Source organism: Pongo abelii, chromosome 9 (assembly GCF_028885655.2).
Source record: "Pongo abelii isolate AG06213 chromosome 9, NHGRI_mPonAbe1-v2.0_pri, whole genome shotgun sequence".
NCBI classification, from domain to species: domain Eukaryota; kingdom Metazoa; phylum Chordata; class Mammalia; order Primates; family Hominidae; genus Pongo; species Pongo abelii.
Genome location: NC_071994.2, coordinates 10,551,461 through 10,575,460, shown reverse-complemented (window position 1 = coordinate 10,575,460; position 24,000 = coordinate 10,551,461). Strand labels below are relative to the sequence as shown.

Genomic DNA, 24,000 nt, shown 5'->3' with positions numbered 1-24,000 from the left:
TCTGATTTCATGTCTGGATACAGTTAACGGGTTTTTCCTTATATTCCAAGGAAGCAAAGTTAATTCTCAGTGGCGGGTGGCCCTGAGTGGGGTGACGTGGGCCCCACAGGTGCTCTCTGCCCCATCCTCCTCCTCCATCCTCACCTCCTGTCCTGCCGGGGCAGGAGCAGCCCAAGAGAGACCACTCTAAGGTGTGGCACACAGTGTGACCACCCAGGAAAGGACCAAGGCTGTTCTTCCAACTTCTCCCTCAGACCTAGCGCACAGTGGGTGCCCAGGAGGGGTGCCCACTCCCTCACCTGAGACCCATTCTCTGGGGCTGCCGAGGGCTCTTTCTGGAACACAGTCAGTCAGCCAGCCATGAGATATTGACTGAGGGCCTACTATGCGCTGGGGCTGGTGTATTCCTGCCTCATGGAGGAGTGGGGAGGAATCTCCGTGACTGAGTCAGGGCCTAGCCTGGGTGGGGCTGGGGAGGCTCTGTGGGGAACCAGGTTTCCACAGAGGACGCTTCCACGGATGAGGAGGACTAGGAGGCAATGGGGAAGGCCTGGCACGCCGCCCGCTTGAGGTAGACAGGAGGGCAGGTCCACTTCTGCGCCCCACTCAGGAAGGCCCTGTATCCCCCCATCTCCCCGTTGCCCCCCTCAGACTCCAGCCCCAGTGCAGCCCCGCCCTCTGCCCACCACGCCCGATGCTCCCCAGGCCCAGTGTGGCTCAGACTCCAGGTCTATGCTGCACTGGTTTCCGGCGCCTCTGCTGGCCTTTCTCACCTGCACAGGTGACCCCTTCCAGCGCCTCACTTGGCTGGGCCCAGACTGGCAGGTCTTGCCCTCCACACCTCCAGATCCCCAGAGGGCACTTGTCTGGCACCAGGAGGCCCCATAAACAGGAATGAAGGGTGAGTCAATAAACAGTAAATCAATCAGCCAATCACTCCATGGATCCATGTGAGTACAAGGAGGATGATTGTCCAAGCACAACAGCCCTTGCCAACCCCAGTGAACCCACCCTTCCCCCAGGAAGTCCTGCTCCCGGCTTTACCTCACCCTCCCCACGTGTGGCAGCGCCACAAATCTGGGGACACCTGTGGAGCCCTCGAAGCCGGGGAAGAAGGGCTGTGTTCTCAAACTGTGTTCCTCAGCCCCTGGAGCTAACAGAGGTGTTGCCCAGAAAGGGTTCCCGGTCACAGGCCTTTGGGAACCACTGGATTAACACCACTGCCCTCCTGGGGCAGGGCCTTGGAGTCCCTGGGTACTGGGTTAGACCCATGGGCTCTGCCAGTTACCACCTGTGCTACTCATCCTCTCTGTGCCTCAGTTTCCACCTCTGTGTGTACATGATAACAGCTCCATCCCCGACTGCTGTTGGGAGGGTGAGGTGGGACGACACAGGTAAAGCCACTGGGAGTGCCCAGCTCAGAAACCACCCGCAGCGACCCTACGGCTGTGACGGAGCCTCTGTGATAGGGCGTGGGAGGCCGGGTTGCCTACAGTTTGCCTGGGGAGTGTAGGCCTCCCCTACCCCCAGCACAGCCTCCTGGGGGGTTTCTCCCACATTCCCGGCCCCCAGGGACGGAGCCAGGTGCTGAGCTGATTGGCACTTCTTGCAGGGAGGCCCAGGTTCTTGGCAGGACCTTCGGAGCCAGGCAGCAAAGTGCCCCCAGGTCCAGAACAGAGAGGCATCCGTACAGGGTGGGGCCTGTTCCCCAAACCACTCCCCCAACACTCCCAGGTCCACGGCCTGCTGAAGAGGATGACAGGCTGGCTGCAGCCTTAGGCTTCAGGATGGGGGGTGTGTGGGGGGGACATCTCAGGTTTTAATATGCACCCCAGGGGAGTTGGAGGCTCAGCCAGGTTTGGGCCACACAGGAGGGAATTGCCAGGACCTGCATTTCAGGAATGAAAGGAAAACCCTCCAAACATAACCTGTTCTGAAGAGGACTGGGTGGTTGGAGGGGCAGTGAGCCTCCTGTTCTTACAGGAGAGCAAGCAGGACTGGCCAGTGCCTCAAAGGCACTGCAGGGGAACTGCTGGCCCCAAAGAGCCCTGACACTATGTCTTCAGCTGGATGCCAGGAGATGGGGTGCTCCCCCAAGAAACCTACCCCCCACCACTGCTGCAGCCCCCACTGTGCCACCCTCCAGCCAAGCCACTTTGGGCCCTTTCCTTCCCCACAAATCTCTCAGGACTTGCATTATCACTGAGATTAGGGGCACGTGTGGGTAAGACCCCCGAATGGCTGCCCTGCGGCCAAGAGGCACCTCAAGTCCCGGGGCTCTGGCTTTGTGAATCTGACTCCATCTGTTTTGTCAGACTCAGGACTAAAAAGCTCCTGCTCAAACGGGAGAAAGAGTGGGTGATACCTTACCCCTGCATGGCTGCTTTCCTGTACCTGGAAACTGCCCTTACCTGGCTACCACTGGGTTCTGGAAGCTTCCCTTCTCCTGCCCCTACTTCCCAGGAGGGGTCTCTGGCCTCACCAAGCAACCTGGAGAAGAGGTGTCCAAACCCGGGAGGGGTCTAACACCCCAGGCCACACCCCCACACCCAAGTTCTGTGGCTGAGTCTTATCACCCAGCCTAGGAGGGTACCGGACGCATGGGAGGGCACCCAGCTGGCCCTGAAATTCTGCCTCCACGGGTCTGACATTGGCTCATCCACTTTCTGGCACCCCAAATAAGGCGTGCTTCCAGGACCCCCCCACACATGCTGCTGCCTCCCCGCCGCCGCACCCATGTCACCTTCCAGTGCTGACACTGCCGCCTCCCCACCCGCCACCCTGTCCAGCACCTCCAGAGGACCTTCTCCTCCTGCAGCAAAGTAAACAGGCTCTCTGGAGTGCTAACTGACAGCACAAATGAAATCCTGCACTCCCCCCCTCTAAGATTTACAGGGGAAGTGAAATCTTATTTGCAATGCTGCCAAGCCTGGGACGAGATGAAATTATGCCTTGAGAAGAGACCCGGCCAGCCCCGCGAGGAAGCACTGCATCGGAGATGGGCTTATTAAAACCACGGTGGCCACATTTCAACCTGTTTCAGGTGTTAAGTAATTTACTGCCACCCAGAATTCAGTGGCAGGTTTTTATCATTTTTATTCTTGTGATGCAGGCGAGTGCCCCAGGAGGTCCCTGTGCAGGGAGCTGAGGGTCTAAATGCTCCCTGTCACCCTCGCCCCAGGCACTGCAGAGGGAAATGGGGGCCAGCTGCCTGAAGCAGGTGAGGACACCCTGACTCTCTCCAGGGTTACACCCAGCTTGGCCATAGCTCAGAGTGACGGGGAAGGCAGGCTTTAAGACCCTCACTCCACCCACGTGTGGGGGCTCTGTGATCCCTCAAAGACCCTCGGGACGTTTTCTTTTTTTTGATGGAGTCTCGCTCTGTCACCCAGGCTGGTGTACAGTGAGGTGATCTTGGCAGCTTCGGCCTCCCAGGTTCAAGAGATTCTCCTGCCTCAGCCTCCCAAGTAGCTGGGTGTACAGGCGTGTGCCACCACGCCCGGCTAATTTTTGTATTTTTACTAGAGATGGGGTTTCTCCATGTTGGCCAGGCTGGTCTTGAACTCCCAACCTCAATGATCCACCCGCATCGGCCTACCAAAGTGCTGGGATTACAGGAGTGAGCCACCGTGCCCAGCCCCTCAGGATGTTTTCTGAAGGCAGCAGGAGTGTAAGCTCTCTGGGAGCAGAGACTACCCTGTCTCAGGATGTGACTGCCAACTAAGCCTTTATTGAGCACCTACTGCATGCCAGGCCCTGTTCAGATGGGGAACGCGCAGCAAATGGGACCGAGAGCCCCCTGCCCCGTGGAGCTCACGTGCTGCCTGCCGGTAAGTGTTGAGTAAATATTTGTGGTTGGTTGATGAAAATCTCCTAGAGGCAACAGGCCCTTGAAAGAAAAGAAGCTGACAAGGGGGGCAGGGGGAACCGGAGGGAAGTGAGCGGCGGGAGGGAGGGGCGCACTTGACTGAGCATCTGCTACATGCCAGTCATCACAGTGACTGCTGGCAGCCCTGGTAGTGGGGCCTCCCCACGCCAGAGCTGCTGGGGCCAGGTCTCTGCACCTTCCCCTGCTCTGGAGAACTATGCAGAAATGGCTGATACTCTGTCTAAACTCATGAGGAACACATTCTCCCATTCATGGGGAGCTGGGGACAAGGGGACCTACAGTCTGGGACCCATGGGGTTAGAAACAGCCCCACATCCTCCGAGCTCTCGAGCCCTTTCTCAGTGGTCCCGGGAGGAGAGCTGTTTGATGCCTGCTGGCTTTGGGGGGATTAAGCCTATTATGGAGGCTCCCGGGGCTTATCTGATGCCCCCTTTCTCCACCTGTTTTCAGATACTCCAGGAAGACCAAGGGGAATCTTCTATGTCCAGGCTGAGCCAAGAGCAGAAATTCTTTAATTAGCTTTCTCCTGGATCAGGGCCCTGGCGAATGTATTGGTCACTGGGCGTGGGGTGGGGGCAGGGGAAAGGGATTGAAGTCCTCTTTAAAGCAGAGATTATAAACCCAGGGTGAAGGGCTTCAGGGCAGTCGCCAGGGACGGGCAGGTCCCGAGCAGGCCCTCCCCAGTCAGTGGCTCCTCGGGGTCTGGCAGATGGAATCTGCCACCAGGAAGATGCAGGGATGTGCTCTATTGAGCCCATGGTCCTCAGGAAGCTGGCACAGAGAGATGCTTGGCACAGTCCAGGCTGTGTGCCCGGGTCTCCTAATGAATGTGGCTCTTCCCCATGTGACCATCCAGATCTGTAACTTCATAATTAGGGGGGATTTCCTGAAGGGGCGCCCATCTGCAAGAGGCAAGGCAGCGGGGGCCAGTGGTGCCAGGCGCCAGGCATCTGTCACCGAGCTTCATCCTCACGGCAGGGAGGCGCGGCAGGCTGGCTTACTCCCATTTTAAAACGAGCAAACCAAGGCCCAGATCTAAGCAGCTTGCCCAAGGCAATGGTGACAGAGTTAGCTCTGGAACCAGGTCCGTCCAGGTTCCCCCCACTGCCCCGAGTCCTGGCCCCATGAGGCCTCATGAAGAGACCAGGCTGAGGGTCAGTGAGCTAGAGGGAAATGCACACCCATGAGCCCCAGCCAGAGCGCCCTGGGGGGAAACAGACCTCCCCAGGAAGACCTCCCGCAGGAAGCCATCCCTGAGCAGCCCCCAGCGCCTTGGATTCCTGCACAGATGCATGGAGCCCCCACGCTATGCCCCTGCTGCCCTGCTACACAGGGAGCAGGGACTGGGTCTTAATCACTTCGTGCCCTTTGAATGCAGAAAGGAAGGTTGCATCCACCTCGGCTTGGAGAACTGGAAAGAAGACTGGCAGGAGGCCAGGGGCACAGGGTAGGCCAGGCTATGCCTCAAAAGATGGGGGACAGGGACAGAGGGAGCCGAGAGAGGAGACTGCTGGGGATCCCAGGCTGGAGCTCTCCCACTGGCTGCCTTGCACAGGGAGGCACACACAAAGTGAGAGGGCAGGAGGCCGAGCCAGATGCCCAGGGCTGCGGCTGTGTGAAGTGTGGCTCGCGTGCCCCCTTGATCTCCTCCTGAAAGGCAGCTCCCCTGTGCTCCGGAAACACTGGACGCAGGTGGAGAAGGCAGGGAAAGACATCTGGACCCGGACCCCATGGGCATGGCCCTGCCACCTGCCCCAGCCTCCCTTCCCAGTGCAGCAAGCTGAGCCACTCCCACAGCGGGCTGCCCAGGGCCCCTGTCCCCTGTCTCTGACTCTCAGATAGGTTTTCCCCTGGGATCCGGTCATGACAGGTGACTTGCAGGACCCTAGGGCACCCCAGCTGCCCAGGTACATCTCCCTTGTTCCCCCTTGCAGCCCCAGCACCTGCTGCAGGAATTAATGAAATGAATGAATGACTGTCATGGAGTACATGGGAGCGACGGCAAACCCAGGTCTGGGGAAGTTCCTGGAGGGGAGGGTTTCTCAGCTGGGACCTGGAGGATGGTTGGAGTCAGCCAAGGAAATGGAGGAGAGGCTGCTCCTGGCAGAGGTAAGTGCCCAGGCAAAGGCCAGGAGCAGAGACAGAACATGCAGCTATAAAGCCCAAAGTCACCCAGCCCGGCTAGAATGGATAGGGCAGGAGAGGGAATGAATGAATGAGAAAAGGCAGGAGAAGTTCTGGGGCCGGATGATGGAGGTGGCCATCAGGGCAAGAAGGCTGAGGTCATCACTAGAGCTTCACACAGTGGAGGATTCCAGGGGATTCCAAAGAAGCCAAGATAACAGCCAGGGCCGCCCAGCTCTGGAGGTCCCCATGTCCATCACAGTCACTCCACCCCACCCTGAGCTTTGCAGTGCGCCCCTGGCACCAGCCGTGAGGTTGCAGAGAGTGTTGAAACCCTGAAGCAGGAAGCAGAATTCTCCCAGTGAGAGGCCAGGCCCAGAGAGACCCCAGCCTCTGACAAGGAAGTGTGAGGACCCCAAGGGCAAGGGAGCTGGGGGGATTGGGGTGAGACTGGAAGCTGAACCCCCAGGGAGGAGGGAAAGCAAGGGATACAAATGCAGTGGTGGCAGCAGCCCCGCTGAGACTTGCTGTGAGCAGAGAGGAGCCCTGTTTACCTGGCATGAAGCAAGTATTTCCAGGCACCTACTACGTGCGGGTTTGGTGTGAGATGCAGGGGTGGGGGACAGCACCTGAGGAAGCACTGCCTCCCCTGGCTGCGCCACACCTGAACACAGCAATACTTCCAGCACCCGCCTCTCCGGTGGGTGAAGAATGATGTCTCTCATTTCAATTAGCTTTTTCTTGATTACTAGCGAAGTTCTGCATCTTTTCACTTGTTTACTGGCCATTTGCTTTTCTCCTACCGGGAATTGCCTGTCCACATCTTTCGCCCATTTTTCTTATTGATTTGTAGGAGCTCTTCGCATATTAAGAGAGGAGTGGAGAAGCAGCCTTCCCCTAGGGCGGGGCCCTCAGAGTCTCCCTCCAGGGTCCTCGGTCCCAAGGAAGGCAGGAAGATTTGTGTGGGCTGCTGGGTGCTCCCGCTGAATCTCTGCCCCCTGCCCGGCTCCCGATCAGCCAACTCTGCCAGAAGATGAGGCATCTCCTGCAGGTGAGAGCCCCTGCCAGGCCTGCATCCTGACTGGTAAAACTCAGAGGGCTTATTTTTCACTTACACTGAGAAGTCTACACTGCCAGTGGCTGGCAAGGTACCCCAGATGGCACCTGAGGGGAGCCAGCTGGCATACCCGGGCATCGCAGAGGACAGAATGCCTCTCGCTATCCCAGGTCAGTCTAGCGGGGACCATATGACAAACGGGACAGGTCCTGAAGCCTCAGGCCGGCCCTCTCACTAGAATTCCAGGCCCCCTCCCGGTCCTGGCACACACTTTCCCTGTCCCCCTTTCCAGCTACAACAGTCCCTAAAGAGCAACCCCGGCCAGGGCCGCTCAGCTCTGGAGGTCACCATGTCCATCACAGTCACTCCACCCTCCACCCCACCCTGAGCTTTGCAGGAGACACCTGAGCCCTTGCCGCTTGCCCTCGGCCACCTGACCTTTCAGGGCCAGAACCATCCCTGCATTTTATTTTCCCTCCAGAGCATCCCACATTTCAGCGGACAAACACGCAGGCCATAAAACTGATTTCCAAAGCCTATAAAGGCAATAACATTTAGGGAGGAGGAAAAATAAAGCCCTTCCTTTCCCAGAGTAACGGCTGCCGGGAGTCCTCGAGGGGCCCCTTCTGCAGCTTGAGGGGAGCAGCGCAGGGCCAGCTTGCAGCCTTCCCCGCGCCAGGTGGTAAATGGCCACCCAGCACATGTTCCGAGGGCCCACAGCAGCCAGAGAGACTGCAAACTGCCTGCTTACCCTCTTCTCTAGTGCCCCTGCCCACGGCTGTGTGGTTCCCCAAGAACCAGGGAAGCCTTGTTGGCACCCCGCGCCTGCCCTCTCTCCCCTTCCCCCACTAAGTTCCCTGCAAGGACCCCTGGAGCAGCTTCCCGGCTGGTCCAAGTCACCCCTGCTGCAGCCAGCGCAGGGGACGGCCCATGCTGCGGGCGGCCCGGTGGAAGTCCTAGGCAGCCAAACCCACCGTCCTGCTCCCCGCCATGCTCGGCTGAGCCCTCTGGGGAACAGAAAGGACACTGCCACAAAGGTGGCCACCATGACCTCGATGGCAGAGTGAGAGTGGATCCCATCAGGGACCAGAAAGCTCAGCCCTCCCTCAAGCTCTCCAGACACACCCATCCTGGGCTGTCACCAAGTTCACTAACCAGAACAACACCTAGAGTGGTCACTGTGTGCCCACACCTCCTCACTCATTCATTCATTCACCCATTCGTTGATTCATTTAAGGGCATTTCCCAGGATACATAGGGAAAAGATCTGGGTTCAAGCTTCCTGGATCCCAGACAAGTCACTTACGGTCTCTATAGCATAGCTTCCCAACCTGAGAAGTGAGACTCATAGCCGCCTCTCAGGCCATGACTGTGATGGTTATTCTGGGCTGGGAGAGCTGCTGGATGAGAGTGGGACGCACTGGCAGCTGCAAGGCTGGGCCCAGTATGAGGGCAAGGTCCAGAGGGGAGGGGCCGGCCTGGAGGCGGGGGGATGCACCAAAGGACCCCAACAGTCCTTTCCAGGCAAGGATGCAACAAGGCCAGGAGACAAGGCCTGTGGGGGTAACATTCTTGCCTTCAGGGCAGACCCACCGGAGAGGGTCAGAGGGACCCCCCCAACCTGTGAGGGACCCGGAGGGCTTCCAGAAGCCCCAGGCCCGGAAGTCACTCATCCTCCTTCTCCTCCGGGATTAGAACACATCGTGAAGTGGAATTAGCCACGGGCTCAGCCTCTGAAAAGAGGTGGAGAGAATCGGGAGATGGGGATCTTCCAACCAGGGAGCCCCTCCCTGCACAGGGGCCTCCCCGAGTCTCTGCAGGGATGGAGGGATAAGGAAGTGGGGGTGCCAGCCCCCGGGAGCAGCGGGGAGGGCTGGCGCGGGGCTGGAGTGGGCATCTTAGCATTTGCATTGAGAGCTCTCTCTGGTGCTGAATTTATGCAGCCGCCTGTGTGATTCCTAAGGCGAGACGAATCTCCAGGCCGCTTTTCTCAGCAGGAACAAGGCTTTTCTTCAAATCGATGGTGACACATTTTTAAACTCCGATATTAAGGAGGGAAAGATTTTGCCAGCCCCCCAGGGGCAACCCTTATTAGTCACAGGCTCATCTGAGAGAAACAGCAACAGCAGACCCAGTGGGCCTGAGCAAGACAAGAGGCCCAGAGGCCAGCCGCTGTGAGCACGACACAGGGGAGTCGACAGTGGCAAACAGGAGGGCAGCGGCAGGGGGGTCTCCTGAGCTGGGGCACAGCCATGTGGGGGGCGAGCACTTTGGGATGGGCTCTGGAGCAAGGGATAAACCATCCTTGGGGGAGATAAAGAATAGTTGGTGAGGATACTAGAGAGGAAAAATGAAGAAAAAAGGCCAAGAGGAAAAAGGAGGCATTCAGCCAAAATTTAAATTGATTTCCAAGCTTGGAGTTATGGATCCTAAAATCTTGTTACAAATTTTGCAGTGGCTGCTGGGAAGCTCAAAGCTGCATCTCATATTCAGTTGCAACAGATTTGCTCAGCCGAGTTTTGAGGTGTCATCTGGGCCGGGTCAGGACAGGATACCAGGAGCCAAGATATCCCCAAGTAGCCATCAAGAGTGTAAACTACAAGGGCAGATATGAGCCATAGTTCCTCGGAAGGCCACACACCAGCATCGAGTGGCAGGTGCCAAGGCAGAGAGCAGGCCGTGACCAGGAACCAGGCAAGAGGCTGGTGGCCTGGAAAGCACGTGCTGAGGGCATCCAGGCCACAGAGTTCCAGGTGGGACCAGGAGCACAGTTCTTAGGAGATACCCAGCTCAGCATCCCCTGCTGTGGCTTGGTTGTTTTTGTTCCTGTTTTAATGGTTCTCAATTTTACTGTTCCTATTTTTCAGTGGAAATAAGTAAATGTTTTTTAAAAAATTAATGCCAGCTCATATGCCCATTTCCTTGGTGACAGCAGTCACCATTTACTGAATTCCAATGACTTGTCAAGTGTTTGCATGCACCGTCCTCTGCCTTCAGAGGGGACATCACTCTCCTGGGTTTACAGATGAGGAAACTGAGGTTCAGGGGAGAGGTGTATCCTGGCAAGTGGCCACAGCAGGACTTGAACCCAGCCCTGTCCCATGCACACCGGAAGGCTCCTGCCTCCTTGTTAGGAGGAAGAGGAGGCTGGGTGGAGGCCGAGGCCAGGGAGGCCCTGAGAGGCAGTCAGCTGACCCACAGAACCCCCTCCCCAGCGCTGCCTGGTCTCCTCCCGGGCAAACATACCCCACCTTCCTGTGACCCTCACGGGGAAAGCTCCCCGCAGGCTGCCAGAGGGGATTTAGCTCCTTTGACAATTGGAAGCTGCAAAGCTCTCGTCACAAATGTCAATTCTGGGCCATTTGCTTCGTAGATTTTAATGTTCCTGTTTCTCCTCAACGTCCTCAGCAAGGTAGCTCTTGCTTTTCAAAAGGGATGTGGCGTTTGATGATGTTTAAGCCGTACCTGAAATACAGCCAGGCGGCAATAATAAAACAGCCGCGGGCCCTGCTGGCAGAGGAATGGCTGACAGCCGGGCCTCTCTCCCCACCTGCGATGCCACTCGGCTCTGGTTTTTACCGCAATTACAATGTCCAAAGAGGGGGAGGAGGCAGCGGCGGGGAGGAGGAGAGTGGGGAATGGGCGTTCAAGGGCCACTTGTTGCCGCCAGGAGGTGGGTGCCACTGATGGGGATTTTTTTTTTTTTTTAAGACAGAGTCTTGCTCTGTCGCCCAGGCTGCAGTGCGGTGGCACCATCTCAGCTCACTGCAACTTCTGCCTCCCAGGTTCAAGCAATTCTCCTGCCTCAGCCTCCCGAGTAGCTGGGATTACAGGCACTTGCCATCATGCTCAGCTAATTTTTATATTTTTGTAGAGACGGGGTTTCACTATGTTGGCCAGGCTGGTCTTAAACTCCTGACCTCAGGTAATCCACCCACCTTGGCCTCCCAAAGTGCTGGGATTATAGGCGTGAGCCACCACACCCGGCCCACTGATGGGTTTTAATGAACCGAAGGGAATGCCAGCCATGCCTCAGTGGAGGAAGCCGCCAGTGACCTCTCAGCCCCGCCTCTGCTCGCTGCCTCCCGCACTACTGTCAGGACAAGCTCCGTCCTGGTGCCCATCCTCCCCCGGATCTGCAGCCCACATGCTCTCCATGCTCCTGCATCCTCCCGTCCTCCCTGGCTTCCATCTCCTGACACCCGGCGTGGATATAAACAGCCGCGTCCCTGCCCCTGCCAGGAGTGGACAGAGCAGGAGATCCCCACACAGCCGTGCCCACCAGGGCAGCCTGCTTCCCCATAAGACTCCTTAGCCATGAGCCATCATGAGTTCCTGTATGTCCTTCCAGGGGCAGGCAGGCTCGGGCTGCCCCCACTGTGGAGGAGCCCTGCCAGGGACGGAGACCCAGAGTCCATGGAGCTGCCCCTGCCCTCGAGGGGCTCGGAGTCCTGTCGGTGGTGAAGTGAGATCCCTCACTGCTAGTAACAATCACTATCGTTGATGAGCCCCTCCAGTGTGCTGGGACTTCCAGGCAGTAATGCATTTTTTTCCTATTAATGCCCCCATAAGGAACAGATGGGAAACCCCAAGGCCTAAAGAGGCAGGGGCTGGCCGGGCACAGTGGCTCATGCCTGTAATCCCAGCACTTTGGGAGGTGGAGGCGGGCGGATCACGAGGTCAGGAGATCAAGACCATCCTGGCTAACACAGTGAAAGCCCGTCTCTACTAAAAATACAAAAAATTAGCCAGGTGTGGTGGTGGGCGCCTGTAATCCCAGCTACTCAGGAGGCTGAGGCAGGAGAATGGCGTGAACCTGAGAGGCGGAGCTTGCCGTGAGCCGAGATCGCGCCACTGCACTCTAGCCTGGGTGACAGAGTGAGACTCTGTCTCAAAAGAAGAAAAAAAAAGAGGCAGGGGCTTGCCCAACATAGTGGTGGAACCAGATCTTAGCCGATTCTGTCTGGTAAGCAGCCACTGCCCTGGCCTCTGGGACCTCTGAAGCTGGCCAACCAAGCCTGCCAGTGCCCTCCACCCCACCCCTGAAGGCCTTCAGGGGCCTTCTCTGGCAGCTTAGGCCTCAGCAGATGGCAGCCAGGCCCTGAAAGAGCCACTTCAGTCACCTGGCTTCCCTGGGGACATCCCCTGTCCTAGCCCACCTCATGCCCCGCTGCACAGGCTGTTTCTATGTGACCACACATCCTTCCCAATGAAAGGCAAAGCAGGCATGGACCACCTTGCTGGCAGTGGGGAGTGAGGGGCCCAGGCTGCCTGCCCTGCGCCCTCATGGTCAGGAAACCCATCCAAGAGACTCTGGCAGTCAGGAGAGGGCCGTCCCCTCGGCCATGCCAGGCCCAGCAGGTGACTCGGTTCCCTACCACGAATATGGGAAGGAGGTGCCTTCAGCCCATTCAGGATAGAGGGACCATTCCCCTGTTCCCAGCCCCACCAAGGGCTGGATGCAGGGCAGGTGCTGGCTGATCGGATGCCCGATTCAGCGGGTCTCAGCAGCCCTCCCAGAGCAGCAGCTACGGCAACGAGAACTAGAGCTGGCATCTCCTGGGTGCTCACTCTGTGCCAGACACTGTACTGAGCATCCTACACAAGCGGTCTCCTCTCAAACCCACAGTGCTGGGGGCTGGGTCCCCATGCACTCTTATCCCTGTTTTACAGACAAGAAAACAGGCACAGAGAGGTTAAGTGATTTGCCCAAGGTCACACAGCTGGTACACGGTGAAGCCAGGACTTGTACCCAGGACTCCAACTCCCAGTTACAAGATGTCCCATATGGCCAGGCACAGTGGCTCACACCTGTAATCCTAGCACTTTGGGAGGCCTAGGCAGGAGGATCGCTTGAGCCCAGGAGTTTGAGACCAGCCTGGGAAATATAGTGTAAATCCACTTCTACTAAAAATACAAAAATTAGCTGGGCATGGTTGCATGAGCCTGTGGTCCCAGCTACTCGGGAGGCTAAGGCGGGAGGATTGCTTGAGCCCAGGAGGTCAAGGCTGCAGTGAGATGTGGTCACACCAATGCACTCCAGCCTGGGTGGCAGAGCAAGACCCTATCTTTAAGAAAATGTCCACATGGAGAATCCACAGTAGATGGAGCTATTCATGGTGGGGGAGGTGAGGAGACGGGGCCTAGGTCCTTGACTGTTAATCCTGCTATGTCCTGGAGGCCACGCCAAACTGGCACCAGGCCCAGCCAGGACTCATCCAGGAAGCCCCAGGGTCAGGGTCTGGAGAGTGTCTGAGCCCACTCTAGAGGTCTACGGAAAAGATTCAAGTCAACGCACCCACAGACATTGCCATCTGCACAGAGCCAGGGAGCGGGGGCACTGTGGCCACCGCGTGCTGCTGCAGCCAGACCCCTTCATGTTCTAGGCACACAGAGTACCCATCCGTTAAACGGGCAGGCAAGCCGCGGCCTCCTGGGGAGCCCTGAAACCAGCTCGGCTGTGCCTTGCCAAGGAACTGGCGGATCATTCCAGGAGAGCGAGCCAAGGGCTGCAGATCCAGCCCTTTTCATGCTTGGCCAATTTAATGGTCCCCATTAATTTCAAAACACACACATTCCCACAAGCTCCGGCCTCCTCGGCTCAGCGCTCGGGTGGACAGCACACCAGGGACGCAAGCAGGGGCACAGGTGCAGGCGCTGAGGCCTCAAGGACAGGAAGGAGCCAGAGAGGACGTGCTCAGGACACTGGGCACAGCGTGGGAGGCAGGGTGGCCACCCTATGTGGGGGCAGCAGACTCCTAGCTGGGGTTTTCTAACTACAAGTCTGCTGCGAGGGGGAGAAAAGGCGCTTGGGTTTGCAGTTCTGCTTTGCCACCTTCCTGCTGTGTGACCCTGAGCAGGTCACTGTCCCCCTCTGGGCTTCAGATCCTCCCCTGTCCTCCTCTATAGGACTCCAAATGCCAGGAGGGCAGGCACTGGGTTACACTGGGCCTTGTACCTCCAGTGCCTCGAAAGGAGCTAGGAACCTCACGAGGACCCAGAAATGCCCACCACCGTCCTAATCTGTAAAGTGGATCAGCCCCTTCGGGCCTAGAGGGGTTGGGTAGGGGGCTGGGCTGGGCAGGAAGAGGGGACTTAGAGGGTGTCACTGGTTCTTGCAGCCCCTCCCACCATCTGACCAACTCTCAAGGGCATGGAGTTACTTATCCATTCAACAAACATCAGGTCAGACATGGTGGCTCACACCTGTAATCCGACCATGTTGGGAAGCCGAGGCAAGAGGATAACTTGAGCTCGGGAGTTTGAGATCAGCCTGGGCAACATAGAGAAACCCTACCTCTACAAAAAAATTTACAAAAGAAATCTACTGAAACCCAGGAAAGAGAGTTACTGGGTCCACAGTCTACTCTCACATTCCCCGTGGAAATGACAGAAGAACTTCAGGTAAGAAGCAGGGGACTGGGCGGAAGACCTTGGGGTGGAAGGACCCTGGAAGGTCCTTTCTGAGTGCCGCCCCCCACCAATGCTCCACTCACTGGACCAGGCCCTGCGAGCCCACGAGGGCATCTCAATAATTCAGGAGGGATCCATCATTTATGAATTTATGTAACCACTGCCCGATCTTGTGGGGATGAGCCGCCCTCCTCGTGCACTGGTAGAAATTAGCTCCTGGCGGTGTCTGGGTGTCCCGGGCTTTCTAATGTGGGGAGGAGGCCTCTTGGACCCCAGGCATCCTGACTGGCCCCTCGATCAACTCTGCCCCTCACTTCCAGACGATCCAGAGGGAGCTAGCGAAAAAGCAAACCTGGGCCGGGCATGATGGCTCACGGCTGTAGTACCAGCACTTTGGGAGGCTGAGGCAGGTAGATTGCTTGAGCCTGGGAGTTCAAAATCAGCCTGGGCAACATGGCGAGACCTCGTCTCTACAAAAAATAAAAATATTAGCTGGGAGGGGTGGCATGCCTGTGGTCCCTGCTACTCAGGAGGCTGAGATGGGAGGAACGCTTGAGCCCAGGAGGTCGAGGCTTCAGTGAGCCATGATTGCACCACTGTACTCCAGCCTGGGGAACAGTGTGACCCTGTCAAAAAAAAGGAAAGAATGGAGGGTGGGAGGGAGGGAGGAAAGGGAGAGGAAGGAAAGAAAGGAAAAAAGGAAAGAAAGGAAGGAAGAAAGGAAAGAAAGGAAAAAGAAGGAAAAAAACCTGATGGTCTCTCTCTTAAACCCCAAATCTGAAAGATGAGGGTTTGATTCCCAGCCCTGCCTTTTACCCAGAGCTGTGACCCGTGGGTGCCTCGGTGTCCTCAGTGTCCTCATCTGTATAATGGGGGAAATGTCAGTGCCTGACTCAGACACGAGGCAACGTGTGCAGCGTGTCGAGCAGAGGGAACACTCAGTACCAAGCGGCAGGTGACAGGCTGCCCTCAGTCCAGAGCCGGGGCTCCATGGGGCATGCCTGAGACTTGAGGGGGCTTGGGACACAGGATGCCGGGCAGGCTGAGGGAGCTGGAGCCCACCAGGAGGCCTCAGGGGACCCAGGAGCCCAGATTCAGATGTTGGTCCCATCTTTTTTACAGTGACCCCTCCCCGTTGTGGCAAACTTCTGCCCCACCTCTCAGTTTCCTGGCCGTGAGGACAGACAGGACACACCCACTCTCAGAACTCAAATTCATCAACCAAAAAAAAGAGAACAGAGAGCAGGTATTCCCTTCCCCCAACCCCGACACACACACACACACACACACACACAATTTCCTGGGGGCTCTGGAGCTCGGCAAACCTCCCATCCCAGCTCTACTACCATTTAGCTGTGTGACCTTAAGCAAGTTGCTTCACATCTCTGAGCCTCCATTTCACCATTAGCACAATGAGACTGAAATAGTACAAGAGAGGTTAACTGCACAGGGTATGAATGCAGCCTAGACCTAGAGGGAGACACCTCCCACCCCAAGCTCTGGGTCTCCCTGTCCTTATTACCTTATGCTCCCTGCCCCCATTTTTCCACCCAGCAACCCAAGTGATCTGACCAAGCCCCCCCAACTCAGGCCCAGGCCATAGCTCACTCCAGACCCCTCAGAGCCTCCCCACAGTGTCCCGTCCACCTCACCCCTCCCTGTCTGTGCTCTCTCCCTGCAGAATGCTCTTGCCCCGACTTCTGACTTAGCACCCCGTCCAACCCAAGCACTCTCTCCTCCAGGCAGCCTTCCCCACTGCTTCCCTTCCCTGCAGGCCAGACTCCTGCCTCTCATGCACCATGGTTCCTTTTCCATTCACACGTGTCACCCCTTATCTGGAATTAGAGACTGCGTCCTTTGCAGCCCAGGCCCACCCCATGGTGTGGTGCACAGCAGCCATATCATCTATGTATGTTGCATGGATGAAAGTGCCTGAGTTCGAATTCTGGCTCAGTCACCTGCCAAGGTGGGGCTTCTTATTTGATCCCCAAAAATGGGGTAATAATCCTGCCTGCCTCTCGGGCCTCTGAGAGCACTGCACACATCCAGAGTGGCCAGAGCACCAGAAAGTGGCCCGGCCTCACCTGCGCTTGGCTTCCCCTGAGGAGGAGGGAGCCCAGGGCCAGGCCCGTGTCGCTAACAGGTTCCAGCTGCAAAGTCCGCTGTGCAGCCGGCCCTGGGCTCGTTGCTGGCCTGGCCACCTCCCCTGCCCACTGCGGAGAGGTTTCTGCTGTCGTGGCGGCCGGCAAGCCTCAGCAAACACATTTAAATCTGAAGTGACAGATAAAGCGATTTACGGTGACAGTTTAGCGTCAGATCACTTCCCACAAGGCAGTCCGCATCCCTGCGGGCCCCCTGCTTGGTAGTCCATCAAGGTGGTCTCTAAATCACTGACTCCAAGCGGCACCCGGGGATGGCCAGGCGCAGGGGCGGGTGCCCGGCTCAGGTGGCCACTCAGGTCCTGGCCTGCTCCTTCTCACCAGGCCAGGCTCTGCTGGGCCCTCCAGGCGGTAGGAGAGGATGAGGCAGGGGCTGCCGGTGCTTGGGAGGAGGGCAGTGATAAGCGGCCAGCAGATTCTCACAAATCAAAGCCCCAAGACTTAAGGAGACAGAGCGCCACTTCATGACTTATTTAAAATAAATAAGCGGCTTAAAAATCTCCCTGCGAGGTCGGCTTGTCGCTGTGAAACATGGCTTCCCACCCGTCCCTGCCGCACACCGGGGCCCCTGAAAGGCTAGCCGACCCGCCTCGCCTCCCGCCACCTCCTTGCAGAATTAATTGGTCCCTGTGGCGTTGCGTGGCACTTTGTTCAGACCTTGCTCCTAGCGCTTTGTCACATTATACTCTGCTTAGTTGCTCTCGCTCCTGACTTCCCACTAATCATTTCCTGGGGACTCTCCATGTGCCAGGCCCTGTGCCCAGGGCTGGACAGGCCTGAACTCCTGTCCTCCTCACCCCTGCCCTGCGGTGGAACTGATGCTGATGCCATCTCTCAGATGAGGAAGTAGAGGCCACAGAGTGGCCAGCAGGGGCGCTGGGACCCTGACCTGCTCCTGGCCACGGTGCGCACAGCCCATGCTCACTGCTCTGGGCTGGCATTGAAACAAAAGATCCCTTCCATCTTTGCACAAAGTCTTTCTCTGCCCTGTCCTCTTATGACGTGAAGGCCAAAGCCAGGCAGCCGGACCCCTGGGTTGGCCAAGAATGGGGATCTTTCTTTTTTTTTGAGATGGAATCTTGCTCTGTCACCCAGCAACCAGGATGGAGTGCAGTGGCGCAAACTTGGCTCACTGCAACCTCCGCCTCCCAGGTTCAAGCAATTCTTCTGCCTCAGCTTCCTGAGTAGCTGGGACTACAGGCGCGTGCCACTGTGTCTGGCTAATTTTTGTATTTTTAATAGAACCGGGTTTCACCATGTTGGCCAGGCTGGTCTCAAACTCCTGACCTCAAGTGATCCGCCCGCCTCGGCTTCCCCAAAGTGCTGGGATTACAGGCGTGAGCCACCACGCCTGGCCAAGAATGGGGATCTTTCTTTGTGCCCAGACATGTCCTACCCAGGACTCTGCTATCTGTCAGGAACAAGAAGTCCACACACACAGGTCTGGTGCACCAGGAAACTCAAGGACAGGGAGGTGGCCTAGTCAAGGTCACTGCACCTCTCAGGTAAAAAGGAGACATAAACACCCTGGAAGCCACAGCACCCCCTAGTGGAGACCCTGAGACCGGAGCTCTCCCCATACACAGGCCTGAGGTCACAGGCAAGGCTGGAGAGGCTCTGAGAACCTCCTCCTCCAGAAGAGGGGGCCTGCGGGGGCTCCCTGACTTATCTCCTGCACGCGGCAGCCCAATTTCATTAAGACGGATGCGCCATGCTCCTGTGGGCAGGAGCCGTGGCCAGCACAGATGGCAGGAGCCTGAGACTCTCCCGGGTGCTGCCCAAGCAAGTGGCTTCGGCTGGCAGCCCACGGGGACAGGGCCCAGGGAGGCCTGCACTGTGCCTGAGGGTGTGGGGGTTTGTCCCATCCCTGTAACTTCAAGCCCTGCCACCCACCAGCCAGGCATCCCCACTTCTATGCTTCTGCCCAACCTCCCACCTCACTCCTATCACATCCCATACAAACACACATCACACCACACACACCCTCCATCACCCACACCCCATGCATCACACAAGCACAGGCACACACACACATCACACACACACACACATCACACACATCATACAAATGCATACGTGCACCCCCCCACACATAGGCCAAACTCCTGACCTCACACACACACTCTATCACACACACCCCACGCATCACACAAGCACAGACACAAACATGCTACCTCACAAACACACGCACCACACACATCACACACACAGGCCGAACTCCTGACCTCACACACACACCATCACACACATCCCAATCACATCTCATAGCCCAATAACATAAGAGTGGAAACCAGTCCTGAATTTCAAATGCCAGGAGATCAGTAGGGAAACAGAATCTGATTTTCTTATTTTTATTTGTTTTTTGAGACAGGGTCTCACTCTGTTGCCCAGGCTGGAGTGCAATGGCACAGTCACAGCTCACCGCAGCCTCAACCTCCCAGGCTCAAGCAGTCCTCCCACCTCAGCCTCCCAAGTAGCTGGACTACAGGCATACACCACCACACCTGGCTAATCTTTTTTAATTTTTTTTTTTTTTTGGTAGAGATAGGGTGCCACTGTGTTGCTCAAGTTGGTCTCAAACTCCTGGGCTCAAGCTATCTTCCTGCCTCAGCCTCTCAAAGTGCTGGGATTACAGGAGTGAGCCACCGCCTGCAGCCTCAGAGTCTGATTTTCTTTTTTTTTTGAGATGGAATCTTACTCTGTTGCCCAGGCTGGAGGGCAGTAACACAATGGTGGCTCACTGCAGCCTTGGCCTCCCAGGTTCAAGCAATCCTCCTGTCTCAGCCTCCTGGGTTCAAGTGATTCTCCTACCTCAGCCACCCAAGTAGCTGGGATTACAGGTGCATGCCATCATGCCTGGCTAATTTTTGTATTTTTAGTAGAGATGGGATTTTGCCATGTTGGCCAGGCTAGTCTCAAAACTCCTGACCTAAAGTGATCCGCCTGTCTCAGCCTCCCAAAGTTCTGGGATTACAGGCATGAGCCACCGCACCTGGCCCAGAATCTGATGTTCTATTATATATATATATATATATTTTAGGTAGGGTCTCACTCTGTCACCCAGGCTGGAGTGCAGTGGCACAACCATGGCTCACTGCAGCCTCAATCTCCCAGGTTCAAGCAATCCTCCTGCCTCAGCCTCCTGAGTAGCTGGGACTATAGGCACACACCACCATGCCTAATTTTTTTATATTTTTTTATAGCGATAGAGTCTCACTATGTTGGCCAGGCTGGTCTCAAACTCCTGAGCTAAAGTGATCCTCTCGTCTCGGCCTCCCACGGTGCTGGGATTACCGGAGTGAGCTACTACATCCCGCCCAGGGTCCGATTCTCAAAGGCCTGAGGGAGGTCACAGGCAGATGCCTCTTCAGGGAGGGGAAGGAGTGAGGGGGGCGGGCAGGGGGACACCTGGCAACTGCCCTCTCCAAGGATCCCCAGGGCCCTGCTGAGTGGCAGGAGAGATGCCCACAGCCTGGCTGGAGACCCCTTCAAGCCCACAGCTTTTCAGGATGGAGGAGGGTGGGGGGTTGGGAGCTCCCCCCACCCCCTTTCCCTCACAGCCCTCTCCTAGCTCCCACTGCACCCTTCCCCTCCACATCCCTGCAGCTGGACCCAAGCCCAGGCAGCGACAGCCCCTCCCATATGGCAGCAGGAACAAAGAGAACCGCCCCCCACAACAAAATCCAGAAGCTCCGGCGGGCGGCCAGATCTCAAGCTCCCAGCCCAGTGTGACCCACGGCGTTCTCCATGGGCCACTGACGCCCGCAGGGCCAGCACTGCTCTTGGCTTCAAAAATATAAATTTAAAAATCCCCACCCCAAGATAATTGCTCTCTCCTCTGGTTTATTGTGGTAGGCACTGAGAAGCAATTATTCACGGCTAATGATTATAATCAAGTCAAATAGAATTTAATGGACACGTATTCTCTTCCTGCTTGAAACTTTACATATGAATTAAGCACATATGGGTTTCACGAGGCACAGACGCAGATTTATGCAGCCCCGAAAAGCCCCGCCGTTGCCGACGACTTTTATTCCACTAATAAACAGGCTGATTTATGGGCTCCTGGGAACTGCAATCTCTGCTGCCCCCTGGTGGGCAAAGGGGCTGGGGTGGGAGCCAAGGCCATCCAGGACCCTGGAGGCCTGACCAGTGCCAAAGCCACTTTGAACGCTGGGGTGCCACAAAGCCCTGGACGGCTGAAAGGAGACTCGGGCTCTGTGTGGGAAGCCCGTGTTCAGACCCTGCCTCCGTCATTCCCTGGGATTCCAGGCGGGTACCAGGTCCTCCTGGCTGTGAGAGTCTAGAACAAAAAGATCCCAGGAGAACACACCAAGAGGTGTGTGGGTAAACTGAGGCAAGCAGAGGGAGATGAAAGCTGATCATTTGCAGGAGGTACCATGTCCCTCGGCACCCCCAGGACAGGGGTGATACCCAGAACGGCACTGATGACACCAGTTTCAGCACCAGTGCGAGGTGCTGAGCCCCGATTCCTGCCAGGTGCTGAGTGACCGTCATTTGTACGTCACGTGCATCAGCTCCGAGTGCCCCCAGTAACCTGATGGGTGGTTTCTTCGCCACCCTCATTGTGCAGAGGAGGAAACAGAGGCCTAGGCAAGGACATGGAGAAGGGGAGTCCCCAGAGAAACTCAGCCAGCACTGCCCCAGCCCTGGCCCTGGTGCAAATGGAGCTGGCACTAAAGCGCTTCTGATGGAGCTGCTGCATCCAAAGCCTGGCGACTCCCAAGGGCACTTAGGAAGCAGCGTTAATCACACCCACAGCCCGGGTGCAGCCTCCGGAGTGCCCCCGTTCCATCTGCACCCATCAACACCCCACCCTGCACCCTTTCTCCTGGCCCATGTTGCAGCCAACCACCAACCCCGGGAGACAGAGCTCACAGGATGCCTCATTTTCCCTCTGGCCACTTTGCAGCTCAGCAAGAAGGTACCGCTGGGGTACCTCTCACACGCTTGCCAGTGACTGGCAGGGCTGCAGTACCCACTGGCCTGCCTGACTGCCCCCTCAGCCACAGCCCCAAGGCTCTGCCCTTCTGCTCCAGGCCAGCCCCTCCTGGGCACAGGCAGCAAGAACGCCCTTCTCCCCTAGGCCGCTGTAACGTCTGCCAACCCAGATGTGGCTCTGTCTTAGCCGTGTGTCCCCAGATGGACTAGCAGTTCTCATCCTAGTGGCCCTAGAGAAACACACCAGAACCATCTGCAGAAGCCCAAGGTGACCCTAGCTCTCCCGGCTCCCCTCAGCCAGCCACTCTGAGCAGAAACTCCTGCCTACGTGTAACTTGTCACCTGTGTGCCTAGACAGGTAACGTGTGGGCAAGGCACCCCCATATGACTATCCAGCTTTGCAGTCAACAGTGGGAAGACACATAGAGCAAGGTTGCTTCAGGAAACACAACTCAGACCCCATGGATCAGGCCTGGGGCGGCCGAGTGACCTCCCCTCTCCGGATCCTAGAGCCCGTCACTCACAGAGATTAACGGAAATGCTCACAGCATTGGCACCATCATGCCCCAGAGTTACTGGGGGACAGCACTGGGGCCAGGCACGACCACTACAAGCGCAAAGTGGGGAAGAAGGAGACTCAAGAAGCTCCCGGGGGTGCCCTGGGCCTGCACAGGTTAGGGAGGGGCTGGCACGGCAGGGTTTTCCCTGTGAGCTGGAGCCCAAGACGAGAGGACCTGCCCTCCCACATTCAGGGTCTGAGAAAGAGGCTCCCCTTCCTCCGATGCTTGGTGCAGATGCCAGGTAAGCAAAGGAGCGAGCGAGCAGACGGGCGAGGGCCGGGGTTCAGCCGCCACTCAACCTGTTCCATAGGCCACCTGCTGGACTTAACCAGCCCTTGGCACCCCATGCCAAAGTCCTTTCCTGGCGCCTTTGACCTTGCCAGACAACCACTAGCTGCGTGGAGTAGCAGCCCCCTTCCTCCCTCCCACAAAGAAGCAGCCGGCTCCCATACTCATCACAATAAACTGCCAAGACAGCAAGAGGCGAGCGCAGGAAGCTGAGCAGCTCCTGTTTCTAGGCTCTGGAAAGCTGCCAGAGCGCCGCAGGGGACCTCTCTGCCCCCACTATCCCTCGACAAGCTCCCTCACCTGCCCAGGTCTGAAGCGGGGGCAGGCCAGGCCAAAGGCAGAGGAAGGCAGGCGCTGGTTGGGGCTTCTGTGGCCCCCCAAGGTCAGACCTCCCCGCTGTGGCCTCTGCCTTCCTGGCAGGGCAGCCCAGTTTCACCCCAGCTCTCCCCCTTCCCCGGCCACTAATGGGTCTCAGTGGAGCAAGGCGCCCCCGACACAGCAGGTCAGGGTTTCAAGGGAAGAGGAGCCCGAGTGGCCGACGCGTTGGGCTGACATGGCGCCAGCAGGCCGTCCTCACCAGCAACCCGAGCCTCACTGGAGCCAGGTGGCGTCCACCCAGGCCTGGCACAGCAGAGCAGAGCAAAGGCAATAGGGCGGCCACCAGGTCTCTGGTTCAGGCCAGCCACTCACCAGCGTTGACGATGGCGTCCACCTCCAGCTTGGTGATGTCGCTGCGGATCAGGGAGATTTTCTCATTGAGCTGCTTGTCCTTTTTATACCTGGGCTCCTCCACCTTCACAGCCACCCCTGGAACAAGTAGGGGCCGGGGAGGTCACAGCGAGGCTGCCCACTGCGGAGGGACCCAGCCAGGGCCCAGAGGCCAGGGCCTTCCCTATCGACCTCCCTCCACCTCCAGAGGCAGCCTGCAGCACGATGACTGCTGACCCAGTACCAGGAACCCACACTGAGGAGCACCTACTGCGTGCTAAAATCACACGGGGACTCCTTGCATCTTCACAGCAAGGCCACCAGCAGGTACAGTGCCAATATCATCCATCCCATTTCACAGAGGTAGAAACTGAGGATTAGGTGGGTCAGGGACTTGCCCAGGGTTATGGGTCACCAGGCCTGCTGTCTCACCAACACACCCCGCTGTAAGCAACCAAATCGCAGCTTCAAACCCCAGCTCCCCACAAGCAAGTAATCTCGGGCAGGTGGCTCACCTAACCTGGGGCTCTGTTTCCAACCATATAATGGGGATAAAAATTGCACTTGTTGTGTTAATAATTGAATGAGATGGCCAGGCGCAGTTGCTCACGCCTGTAATCCCAGCACTTTGGGAGGCCATGGCGGGCAGATCACTTGAGGTCAGGAGTTTGAGACCAGCCTGGCCAATATGGTGAAACCCCATCTCTACTAAAAATACAAAAATTATCCAGGCGTGGTGGTGCATGTCTGTAATCCCAGCTACTCGGGAGGCTGAGCAGGAGAATCGCTTGAACACGGGAGGCGGAGGTTGCAGTGAGCCAAGATCGCGCCATTGCACTC

At 57.3% G+C, this 24,000-nt stretch overlaps 1 protein-coding gene across 4 annotated transcripts in view; it reads right to left on the bottom strand.

The window, feature by feature from the left end:
* MACROD1 (mono-ADP ribosylhydrolase 1) overlaps positions 1 to 24,000 on the bottom strand; it is a 170,341-nt gene that overhangs the window by 130,258 nt on the left and 16,083 nt on the right. For all 4 annotated transcript variants that reach the window (XM_054525738.2, XM_024255642.3, XM_024255640.3 and 1 more), the window contains exon 3: positions 23,143 to 23,259. In XM_054525738.2, coding sequence (XP_054381713.1) covers positions 23,143 to 23,259 — 117 coding nt within the window. The remainder of the gene's footprint in view (positions 1 to 23,142; positions 23,260 to 24,000) is intronic.